This window comes from Siniperca chuatsi, linkage group LG10 (assembly GCF_020085105.1).
Source record: "Siniperca chuatsi isolate FFG_IHB_CAS linkage group LG10, ASM2008510v1, whole genome shotgun sequence".
Lineage (NCBI taxonomy): Eukaryota > Metazoa > Chordata > Actinopteri > Centrarchiformes > Sinipercidae > Siniperca > Siniperca chuatsi.
In genome coordinates, this window is record NC_058051.1 from 31,329,456 (window position 1) to 31,342,812 (window position 13,357).

The 13,357-nt window shown below is 41.9% G+C and overlaps 1 protein-coding gene across 1 annotated transcript in view; it reads right to left on the reverse strand.

Annotated features, from left to right (window-relative positions):
* Positions 1-9,447, reverse strand: part of grm6a (glutamate receptor, metabotropic 6a) — a 49,331-nt gene extending 39,884 nt beyond the window's left edge. Inside the window, exon 1 of the mRNA XM_044211603.1 lies at positions 8,925-9,447. Within this exon, the coding sequence (XP_044067538.1) occupies positions 8,925-9,209 (285 nt within the window). The 5' untranslated portion in view covers positions 9,210-9,447. The remainder of the gene's footprint in view (positions 1-8,924) is intronic.
* Positions 9,448-13,357: the final 3,910 nt, after the last annotated feature.

A 13,357-nucleotide genomic window follows, 5' to 3' on the forward strand; every position in this document is an offset into this window, starting at 1 on the left:
TCTTGTAGCATAAAATTTCCTCAAGAATCTGAACAACCCTGTCCCAGAATGTTTGTATTTTTATACATGACCAGAAAGTATGTGAGTGATTGGCATTCATTTGCCCACACTGAATTCAGCATTGCTGCTGTTTACCCAATTGTTAATTTTTAATGGGGGGTGTAATTAAAAAATTGAGAGTTTGTTGCGTTCTCCACACCGAATGCCAATCACTCTTCGATAGTTGAATGTTCAATTCTATTTCCCATTTCAATTTTATATATAGTGAATTTCTTCCATTTTTCCCTTTGTGAGTGTACATACAGCTGTTATAAATGTATTATCTATCTCTCCAGGTCTAATCCTGGGGGTCTGAGAAGGCCAAATCAGAAGTTTACTGTCTCCTTCCAATTTTCTTTTTGACAATCTTCCATATTGAGGACGTTTTATGAGTCTGTGGTGGCCAGTGCTGTCCTGTATGCTGTTGCATGCTGGGGCAGCAGGTTGAGGGTAGCGGACGCTAACAGGCTCAACAAACTGAGCCCATAAGGCCAGTGACATTGTGGGGGTGGAGCTGGACTCTCTGGCGGTGGTGTCTTGGACAGTGTCTCCCAACCACTCCATGACGTGCTGATCAAACAAAGGAGCACCTTCAGCAGAAGACTCATCCCCCAAAAAGCACCACAGAGCGCCACAGGAAGTCATTCCTGCCTGTGGCCATCAAACTCTTTAACTCCTCCCTCTAAGTGTTAGTCACTAAACTGAACATTGATCATTAACATCACTGCAATACTTGAAATAATTGTGCAATATTCTCTGTTTAATACTGCTGTGCAATATACTCTGTTTTCAGTTTAATTTATTTATTCATACTTCTATTACTGCTGTGCAATATCCACCATCTCATAATCATCTTAATAAGCTACACTTAACTTGACAGTACTCATTATTGCACTATTACTTCTTACTTACATTGTATCATTATACCATACATACTTATTATTAACCAGTAAATCCACATTGTACTTTACACTTATTTTAATTTTATACTTATATCCACTTTGTACTTAATTTATCTTGCCTGTATTATAGTGTATTATATTTTGATTTGCTTAGTACTTCTATTCCTGTGTGCACTGATGTGACAGTGAGCTGCTGTAACAAAAGAGTTTCCCCTTGGGGATCAATAAAGTATTTCTTATTCTGATTCAGATTCCCATATTCCAAAGTTTCATATTTTCAGTGATTCCTCCAAAATGGAATTTTCTCCCTTTTGATCTTTATATTCTTTTCCACCTAGCCTGGCCTGAGGGTGAGACTGACACAGATTTAGCTCAGTGTGTTTCCATCTAGCTTGATACTCCAGGGAGCACTAATAGACAATGTGTCCTGTTATTTCCTGTTTTATTTTGTAATATTCTCCCTCTCTCTTGTGTCTGGTAGTTGTGCTTCCTGTCTTTGATTGCTTTCATTGTTTTCACCTGTGTCAATTGGTTCCACCTGTGTCTTGTGGTCTCCCCTACCTGAGTGTATTTAGTCTGTGTTCTTCTTTTGTTCTGTGTCAGATCGTTGTTGTATCTCTGTCAATCACCCTGGTTTCTTGTATCTGTGAGTTCTGGAGTCTTTGGTTCCCTTGTACCTTGCCTGTCTGCAGATTTTGGATTTTGCCTGTTCACCATTGGACTTGTGTTTCTGTTTTGGACTGCTTACCTGCTGAGAGTTGCTTTTGCCCGCCAATTCAGTGTTTTTGTTAATAAAATTATTGATCTGCACCATCTCTACCTGCTAGTCTGCATTTGGGTCCTGGATTGATTGACCTTGGATTAATCATAACACAACATGTCATTTGGGCTGCATAATAGTATTCTCTGAGGTTTGGCAGTTCCTCCATTTTCCTTGTCAATTTTAAGTGTCCTTAAATTTCACCCTTGGCTTTGCTCTTACCCAGATGAACTGGGATATCTGTTTATCCCCAGCTGTAAACTGAGATTCTGTGAATCTGGCCGGTAGTGATAAGAAGCGGTATAGCAACCTTGGCAGCACATTCATTTTCACCACCTCAATTCTTAAAATAAAGCCCAGTACTAGTGTTGATGATTTTGTTATCTTTCTGTATCCTATTATGTTGGAGTTTGTTTCCTATATTGCTAAATTCCTGAGTGACTTTTCACTCACGCCTGATTGCATTACTTGGTATGTATTTAATAGAGTACCTGTACATTTGTGATGTTCAATTTATAACCCAATATCTGACTGTAGTCATCCATAATTGTCATAAATTTGGGAAGTGTTGATTTTTGGAAACAAGTAATATCTGCAAAAAGTCCTATTATATGTTCCTCTTTTGCAATATTGATTCCTTTCAGGTCTTTGTTTTGTCTTATAGCTTGAGCCAAAGGCTCTGAGTATTGCTAAAAGGAAGGGGCTAAGGCAGCAGCCCTGTCTAGTGCCTCTGAACAGCTTAAAACTGCCTGTCAGATGGCCATTTATCTTTATTCTAGCGGTTGGGTCTCTATATAAAGATTGGCTATTAAAACCCAGCCTCTCTAGCACTTTATATAGAAAAGGCCAGCTAACTCTATCAAATGCGTTTTCCACGTCGAGACTGACCAGAGCTGCACTTAAATATTGATTATAGCCTGTTCTATAATGTGTAGGGTTCGTCTGTTATCCTGTGTTTGTCAACCTGTAATAAACCCTGTCTGATCTTCATTTATTAAATTGGGCAGAGTGTTCAATTCTTTTTGAGATTATAGATGTAAACAATTTATAATCTACGTTCAATATAAGAATTGGACAATACGATTCACAACATCCTTTATTTTTACCTTCTTTTGGGGTGACTGATATCACGGCCTCTTTCCATGATGGTGGTGCCACAGCTTTATTGAGTGTCCAATTTAAACATTCTAGCAATACAGGGGCGAGGTCTTCTTTAAATATTTTACTATTCTTTAGGAAAACTGTCACTCCCTGAGCATTTATTTGTTTTCAAATTACTAATCGCTATGACCAGCTCTTTTTTGGTGATGGGGGCAGATAAAACCGTAAAAGGTTTGTTTTGTGAATCTCAATTTCTTTTCTAATTCATCGATTCAAGATGTTCTTTGTTTTTGTTTTTTAATTTATTTTATCTGGTTTGTCACTCCTTTGTCATCTTTTTCTTGTTGTTTCTCTAGTATTTACAATGTTTTCTCTATTTCATCATATTTTGTTCTCTTCATCTTATTTACATAGGCCGTTTTTGATTAGTCTCCTTCTCATGGTTGCTTTAACCGTGTCCCATACGATGGTTGGTTCTACCTGGCCATTCTTGTTATCTTTGATACAGTCACTAATTTCTTAATCTCCTTTACTACAGTCTGATGGTTTAAAATACTGATTTAGTAGTCTCCATAGTCTCCTTTAGCCTGTTATTCAAGTGTATAGTTAAATAAATTTCATTATGATTTGATACGTCTGCTGTTCCTATTGCGCACTCCTTCACCCTGTGTCTATCTATAGTGTTCATCAGGAAATGCACCTGATGTGTGGCTGAATAATGAGTTGTCTTTTTGTAAACCTCAAACTTACCCGTCTCTTTAAGATATTGAGGTCTTTTGACTTGTGTGATTTATGTCTTTTTGTACTTGTTGTATTGATAGAGTAGTTCAGAATTGTGTTCCAATCTCCAACACTGACTAAAATTCCTTCACTTCCAAAGATTATTGTATGAAATAAGAATTTAAAGAATGTTCTATCACACTCAGATGGGCGTATATATTAGTAAATGTGACCAGAACATTATCAATCCTTCCTTTTGATAATTATATATCTGCCCTCTTTGTCTCCCTTTTCCTTACTCTGTTTTAAAGTTAAGAATTGGAGTAGCCACTCCTCTTTTTTGACTATTTTTCAAGTTCACCAGAATCTAAGGAGATGGATGGACTTTCTTCAGTCTCCTTAGGAAAAAGAGTTGCTGGTGAGCCTTCTTGATCAGGGTTGAAGTGTTGGTGTCCAAGAGAGGTCCCCGGAGATGTGGACACCCAGAAACTTGAAACTGGTGGCACGCTCAACCTCCATCCCATTGATAGGGATGGGAGTGTCTGCTGACATAAAGTCCTGGGGTTCAGTTTACTTTCAAACCACCAAATCAACCACCGGAGTTCACTTTCAACTAAACTGAGACCCTTCTGTTTAGGTGGTCTCTGTCTAGGTATTTAATCCAAACCAGACTTTGATTGACAGCTTTCACACCAGCCTTAATGAACCGAACTAACTGTGCGACCACACCAGAGTTCATCTGAACCAGACCAGCTGTCCTGACAGCTTACCAAACCCTGTTCAGTCAGAGCTCAGCGCACACATGCACACCACTGGTCAAAATGGAAACAGTGGTGTTAAACAGAGCAGTATGGACACACACACACGCACACACAGGATTAGTGTTGTGTAACAGCCTGAGCCGAATGTGTGTCAGAGCTTCAATACACTGAATAATAATCACATTAACATACGCCACTGTGTGTGTGTGTGTGTGTGCAGATTAATGAAGGACTCCACATTAACGAGCTCCTAAAAGCAGACCTCGTTATGACAGTCGTTATCATCATCATCATCATCATCATCATCATCATCATCATAAGAGAGACGCTTCAGTGGAGGGAAACAAACATGAACATCAACTGTGTTCAGGTTGGATATTTTCTGAGGATCCAGAACAGAAGCAGCTGAAGACGTTAGGGGTTTGAACTTCTCTCTCAGCTCTCTTTTTTCATTCTTCACACAACTATTTCTGTCACTTTTCATGTGAACAACTGAGGTTAACTGTATAAATGTCTACCAGAAGAGACTGTCTCAAAATGTGCTCAATTATCTCCATTTTTAAACAATATCAACCCCCCCCTCTGGTTGGTTTGAAGCAGACTCAATTATCACTGTCCACTATTTTAAAAACCATCAGTATTCATCACAGCAGCTGAACTCTGTCGACCTTTGGATATAATAACTTCCTTGATCTTCAGGTTGACCACTGACAATGTTACCAAATACTGAAAACCAAATAATTGTACAAAGACAGAATTATCGAATTTGAAGGGGAACTATGGTACATTTAAAGTCCAGACTTTAGAGGTTTTAATGTCTATGAATGACAGCGAGGTGCTTGAAGGTGTTGTGGTTCACAGAACATCTGCAGGTGAACGAGTGGACCGGACTGCGACTCCAGGCCAGTATTGATTATGCAGACTACAGGACTCACTGTGCGTCCCAGCGTGGAAGCAAACGGCTGACAGCGAAACACTTCATGAAACCAAACTTGAGGATAAATAAACCAAACGCTGGTTTGACCACAGACAGCGGTGACAAAGAGTTTATAAGAGACTGTGAGAGGTGACGCTGGCTGTCTCACCAGATGTCAGCAGAGATGTGATTGGATCATTAATGGCAGATCCAGGGTCAGTTTTCTACATTATTGGTCAGCATATGATCAATAATCAGGCTGGTTCCAAATCAGCTCTAAAGGCAAGAAAAAGCTATCACTAAAATATCTTACATTTAGGGGTTGTTAGAATTATTGAGTGTATGATAATTTATCCCTATGTACAATGTGCGAATACACCTGGAAACACTACCACTGACTCCTGGTCGATGACCTTTGACCTCCTCCGTGGTCTGATGTCTGTTTCTGGTGTTCATTCAGGGTCCTTCGTGTTACAACTCCTGGTTACACCCATGAAAAACAGGAACAGAAAAATATCTGGTGTCCTGATGTTTGCAGCTGTCGACTCTTAGATCAACATATTTCTTTGATCAACATGACATACGTTAACGTCTCCTAACAACCTCTACCACAATGATAATAAAATCAGTCAATGCTGATTGTTTAGAGCAGAATAAGCCATCCAATCAGAAAACAGCTACCACGAACATCATTGAACGAACACATAATTTGCTCGAATGCGACCCATAGCATAATCCCTCACCTCACACATCATAGCTGTCCCTCACGAGTCTCCTGCATCACTTCACTTCACCTGAGAAACACCTTGTTTGTTGACAAGTTCCTCCTACCTAATTTCCATATTGAGATCTGATCACAGTGCAGCAGATAACAAGAACTCTTCCTGAGCTTCAGTCTGACATCAACAGGTTGACTCTTCAGGTGCCACAAACAACTGGACAGGCGAGTCTGTCAATATCAGAGTCATAGAGTCAGGTCCGGTTAGAGTTCACAGAGAAGCTGATGGTTTCATCTGAACTTTGAGTCTGTTTGATGGTTTTACTGCTGGATGATCAGATGATGTTTGAACACATGAACACGTCTCCTCAGTGTCTCTCAGTGTTGGTAAACAGGAATAAATGGCTACATTTAGCACCTTTTATCCAAAGCGCTTTACAAGGTTTTTGTTGCTTATTCACCCACTCGCGAGCACAGGCGAGGGTTCAATGTTTTCCTTTGATTTTAAACTGATCGCTTCTAAGAAATTGATCTCAAATCCATATCTGTACCAGCTGAAATGACCATAGGAATGAATGGTAAAATAGTCCCATGATGCATCTGTGTGGCCCAGTGTTTCTGATGTTTCAGTTTGATTTTAACAAACCTCAGTTATAACAATCTGCTGAAAACACACACACACAGTCATTAAAAGCTTTCATTAGAGACAATCAGTCATCCAGACACAAACTGTCTGTGTAAAACATTAATCCACCAACCAGACTATTTCATCCACTCACTGTCTGTCTCTATACATGTCTGTCTGTCTCTGTTTACCTGTTAGTCTCTCCTTGTGTGTTTTAGTGTCTCTGCTGACATGTTGTTGTACTTGTCATCTGCCCTGAGTTCAGGCTGTCAGTCTCAGCCTGACAAAAGCTCTGCCTGAGAGGCTGAATTTAGGAAATTCTCCTCAACTGTGTACAGAAATCAGTTAAAGGTAAGATTTAATCCCATATACATACACATATACAGAGAAACCCAACTGAAACAATTAAAAATGACAACACATTATTCTGTTTGAACAGTTTGTTCCAGTTCAGATCCTCCAGTGATCCAATCACAGCAGAAAATGTAAACTGGGAATAAATCCCAGATTAAACCTGAGATCTGCTTTAAAAACAATAAACGGCAGCAGCTCTTTTGATGGCTCCTCACTGTGTCCAGCATCCAGTTTAGACCAGAAAAACAATAGCAGGAACAGGATTGAAATGTTTGAAGGTAATAATCTGACAGATTCATTCACTGACATTCATTCTTCTTTTATATCAATCAATGGACTGATAAACACATGTAATATTGGATCAATACATATCAGTGACAATGTTCCTGTTCATATGAACACAGTGGTAATCAGTTCTTCACATACACACAACATAACTGATAACTGAGTCTGCATGATGTAAAATCATCAGCATCTGCATGTCTGTGAGAGTCTGAGCCGACGTCCATGAAGACGTCCAAAACTGCAGCCAAACATTTAGAACCACATGAACCGAAACCAGCAACTGTAACTGAGTCAACATCCACTTACAGCGACACACAGTTCAGTATAAACTGTCTGTGTTACTGACCTCCGCTTCCTCTGCTTGTGTTACTGTATGTTGTCTTTAAGGGGCCAGTGGAGCCTGATTGCAGTGTTCAGCCAGATCTGGAGCACCTGGGCCCAGATCAAGGCACAGGAAATAAAGGCCCCAGCATGGCTCTCTCTCTTCCCAGCCAGCACCTGAAACCCCTTTTTCTCTGCTTAGCTTAGTTTAATTTTTTACACCTTACACTACACTATACACAGAAACAATACTGATACTACTGACTAGCACACCTCAAGTCCAAATTTCTTTATTTTCCTTCATCCAGCATCTAACCAGCATCCCACCCCTGTATGTTACCTGTATATTAACAGGTGTATCACCTGTATGTTACCTGTATATTAACAGGTGTATTACCTGTATATTAACAGCTGTATCACCTGTATATTACCTGTATATTAACAGGTGTATCACCTGTATATTACCTGTATATTAACAGCTGTATCACCTGTATGTTACCTGTATATTAACAGCTGTATCACCTGTATGTTACCTGTATGTTAACAGGTGTATCACCTGTATGTTACCTGTATATTAACAGCTGTATCACCTGTATGTTACCTGTATATTAACAGCTGTATCACCTGTATGTTACCTGTATATTAACAGGTGTATTACCTGTATATTAACAGGTGTATTACCTGTATATTAACAGGTGTATTACCTGTATGTTACCTGTATATTAACAGGTGTATCACCTGTATATTACCTGTATATTAACAGGTGTATCACCTGTATGTTACCTGTATATTAACAGGTGTATCACCTGTATGTTACCTGTATATTAACAGCTGTATCACCTGTATGTTACCTGTATGTTAACAGGTGTATCACCTGTATGTTACCTGTATATTAACAGCTGTATCACCTGTATGTTACCTGTATATTAACAGGTGTATCACCTGTATGTTACCTGTATATTAACAGGTGTATTACCTGTATATTAACAGGTGTATTACCTGTATATTAACAGCTGTATCACCTGTATGTTACCTGTATATTAACAGGTGTATCACCTGTATATTACCTGTATATTAACAGGTGTATCACCTGTATGTTACCTGTATATTAACAGGTGTATCACCTGTATGTTACCTGTATATTAACAGCTGTATCACCTGTATGTTACCTGTATATTAACAGGTGTATCACCTGTATATTACCTGTATATTAACAGGTGTATCACCTGTATGTTACCTGTATATTAACAGGTGTATCACCTGTATATTACCTATATATTAACAGCTGTATCACCTGTATGTTACCTGTATGTTAACAGCTGTATCACCTGTATGTTACCTGTATGTTAACAGCTGTATCACCTGTATGTTACCTGTATATTAACAGGTGTATCACCTGTATGTTACCTGTACATTATTTACCTCGAACAGTCTCAGGATGTTGGCCACCATGATGGACACAGAGCTGGCAGACGCTCCGATCACTCCCACCACCCTCTCTGGTTTGCGGATGATGGGCGGCTCCCCGTTGGAGCAGCGGATGTCAGACGTGTCTTTCTGGATCAGCGCCTGGACGAAGGTGAGCGACTGTTCCAGAGCATAGGTGTCTCTGGAGCAGGTGTCGAGGATGCGGGCCCCCAGCGTGATGTTGGGCAGCAGCTCGGGGTCGCTGTTGATCTGGTCCAGAGCGTACAACATGGCTTCCATGCGGTGGATCCCCTTCTCCTTTTTCAGCTCTCCGCAGGGCAGACCGTGGGGGCCGCGGGCATGGACGGGGAACAGCCCCCCCAGAGTGATGTCACCAGGTATCTTTATGGAGTGGGGATGGAAGTGCTGGTGGGAGGTGCTCACCTGGACCACCTGTCCACCAAACCAGAGCCAGAGAGACAGCAGGAGGTGGGGCCACAGCAAGGACTGACGAGGTGTTCTTCCAATCCAGAACCAGACGTGATGATGATGATGCTGGAGGAGGAGGGAAGAGGGGGAGTGCCCTGATGATGTCATACTGAGGTGACGTTCAGGGGAGAATCTTCATCCTGCTGTGGACACCTGAGGAGACATCAATCAATCGATCAATCAATCAATCCATTAACCAATCAAGAGTTTGATTTCGGGGCATCAGGTTGACAGTCAGTGATGTCACGTCAGAGAAGGCAGCTGATTGGCTCCAGCAGAGAAACAGACTCTTTGTAGCAGAAACATTAAATCTGATTTAAAATCTTTTCATGTTGAAAAATTGACACTTTTCTTCTGATCAATATTTCAGTTTTGTCCTGTCGAGTCATTTAAATGATTCACCTGATCGGTGACTTTATTGAACAGCTGCCAACAGTTCAAAATGAGTCAAATCTGTGATTTCATTCAGAAACTCTCTGCTGCTGCTGATGTTCTGGTTCCAGAAACCTTTTATCTGATTATTAGAAAAGTTACTCATAATTTTATAATTGCATTTCTGTTTCATTTTGATTTGTTTGTCAAAATGAAAACATGTGACAGAACTCTTGTCTTCATCAGGGTTAAATGAGGAATTAGACTCGAAGCCTGCAGAATCTGCTCGATGATATTTGTTCTGCTTTAACAGGATTTCCTTGGACTTTGAAATTATTTCATGTTATTCGTAAATGTTACGTGATGGAGGAGATTTAAATGTGTCTGAATAACGAATGAATGAAAACAGAATTAGTTTACTTGTATTACAAAATAAATATTCAACCCTTTCATCCATCAATGTTTGAAGATGAAAAAAATGTATTTGTTAGAGAATATTGTGAAAAGTTGTGCGGTGTCTTTTAATTTGGAGAAACTTGAACTGAAGCTGCTGCTTCTAAAAGTCAGAGATTCTGTATAAATATATAATATATGACATATTTTTCCTGCTTAAATAAATGTTTTATTAAAAGGATCATCAATAATGAGCTGAGTGATTATTGAAAAGTCGGCACTGAGTTTTGGGGCAGCATGAGTCCAAACAGTTACATCAACATTTAAAATGAAGTTTGTCTGATTTGATTTTCATCAGTCGATCAAAGTGAATGTGACTGGTTTCAACCAGCAGCTGAACTGGTTTCATTCACTGCTTTTAATCACCTGCTTTGATTTGTTTCAGAGAGAATCAGAGCGGAACTTACCGGAGCGGAATCCCGTCTCCTCCCGGTCTGATCTCAGTCCTGAAGCCACTCCGCTCCACTCCGGTAAACCCGCCGGTCTGCTCCGGTAAACTCTCCGCTGGCCCCGGTGAGTCAGATGTGAAACTCCGGTTCAGCTCCTGCTGCTCCTCCAATCAGCGGAGGACTTAAGACCTGCCTGCCTCTCTGCCTGTCTGTGTATGTGATGTGTGTGTGTGTGTGTGTGTGTGTGTGTGTGTGTGTGTGTGTGTGTGTGTGTGATGTGATGTGTGTGTGTGTGTGTGTGATGTGATGTGATGTGTGTGTGTGTGTTGTATGTGTGATGTGTGTGTGTGTGTGTGTGTGTGTGACAGTGTGATGTGTGTGTGTGTTGTGTGTGTGTGTTGTGTGTGTGTGTGTGTGTGTGTGTGTGTGTGTGTGTGTGTGTGACAGTGTGATGTGTGTGTGTGTGTGTGTGTGTGTGTGTGTGTGTGTGTGTGTGTGTGTGTGTGTGTGTGTGACAGTGTGATGTGTGTGTGTGTTGTGTGTGTGTGTGTTGTGTGTGTGTGTGTGTGTGTGTGTGTGTGGTGTCCTGTTACCTCTCTGTTGTCAGTTCAGTCCTGATTTCACTCAGAGTGGATCATCTCTGCAGAGAACAGCTCTGATCATCAGTCTGCTGCGTTGTGAGTTTGATTTATTGACAGTGACCTCTACTGGTTACTGTGAGTCATCACTGCCTGTCTGTCTGTTTACCTGTTCAGGTGACAGGCAGGTGTCCAGTGTTTCATGTACTTGCAGAGAATTAAAATAAATTTTGAGTACAATAGCATTACGATTGCATTTTGAGCACTTTAAGTTTATTTAAATTACCAAAATAGTACACTATAAGGGGAAATTGGTAGCACTCAACAAATACACTACAATATAATCTGCCACACTTTGAAATATGTTACAAATACACTGGCAAGGTGTGTTTTAAGTGCACAAGTTAAGGCTGAATCAGTCCTACTTTCTAATTACTATTAGTGTACTTTATTTACAGAAAAGTACATCTTAAGTCTACTTATTTTGTATATTACACTTGTGTAAGTGTATTTGTAATAATTCTGTTAAAATACATTCGAATAATGCCATCACTAGTTATGAAAAATGAAACTTTTCACTGAACACTGTATGTCACAGGCTTTTATTGTACAAGAAATAATGCTGCTCTTTAAACAGTACAAACAGTCCATGAGTTCCCAGATTCCATATAGAAAACCCTTAAAACAATCAAATAAAAAAACTATTTGTTTGTAGAACAAAGAATATTCTGAGGGCAATCACAAATCTTTGAAAAATATCACATAAAATAACTGAACAATCCCCTTTAGTTAAAACTGTCTGACTCTTTATCAAATAAAAAAAAGGCAACATGTCAGACAACTCAAACTTCTGTCTTTTTCTTTGCAAACTGCTCGTTGTTGCAGCCCGCAGTGAAAACATGTTACTGGTGCTTCCCTTACAAAGTTACTGGCATGTGGTCGACGCCGGTAGATGACAGAACTGTGTTTAACAAATGAAGCTCTAGCGTAAGTTCAGTCAGGAAGACTACACTTCTGCATGCTTAGGTGCAGTAATTCTCATACCATTCTGCCATTCACTCCTCTCACTCATTTCCTGCTGTCATTATCTGGGCTGTCAAATCGGGACGTCAGCTGGTCTCATCTGTCCAGTAGCACAGTGACGCACCTTCATCATCAATCCTATCATCTACCGCCTGTTTAAATATGATTCTCTCTGCTTTCAGTTCATGCAATGGTTGCGTGTCCCTCCACCTCCCCATCTCTGCCAGATCCACCAGCTCATCATTACATCAACCTGGACTCCGCGCCCTCCACCACCACCACCAGTGTCTGGACTGGGTGTCTGGACTCCGCGCCCTCCACCACCACCACCAGTGTCTGGACTGCGTGTCTGGACTCCGCGCCCTCCACCACCACCACCAGTGTCTGGACTGGGTGTCTGGACTCCGCGCCCTCCACCACCACCACCAGTGTCTGGACTCCGCGCCCTCCACCACCACCACCAGTGTCTGAACTGGGTGTCTGGACTCTGCGCCCTCCACCACCACCAGTGTCTGGACTGCGTGTCTGGACTCCGCGCCCTCCACCACCACCACCAGTGTCTGGACTCTGCGCCCTCCACCACCACCACCAGTATCTGGACTTCGTGCCCTCCACCACCACCACCAGGGTCTGGACTGGGTGTCTGGACTCCGCGCCCTCCACCACCACCACCAGTGTCTGGACTCCGCGCCCTCCACCACCACCAGTGTCTGGACTGCGTGTCTGGACTCCGCGCCCTCCACCACCACCACCAGTGTCTGGACTCTGCGCCCTCCACCACCACCACCAGTATCTGGACTTCGTGCCCTCCACCACCACCACCAGGGTCTGGACTCTGCGCCCTCCACCACCACCACCAGTGTCTGGACTGGGTGTCTGGACTCCGCGCCCTCCACCACCACCACCAGTGTCTGGACTGCGTGTCTGGACTCCGCGCCCTCCACCACCACCACCAGTGTCTGAACTGGGTGTCTGGACTCCGCGCCCTCCACCACCACCACCAGTGTCTGGACTCTGCGCCCTCCACCACCACCACCAGTATCTGGACTTCGTGCCCTCCACCACCACCACCAGGGTCTGGACTCTGCGCCCTCCACCACCACCACCAGTGTCTGGACTGGGTGTCTGGACTCCGCGCCCTCCA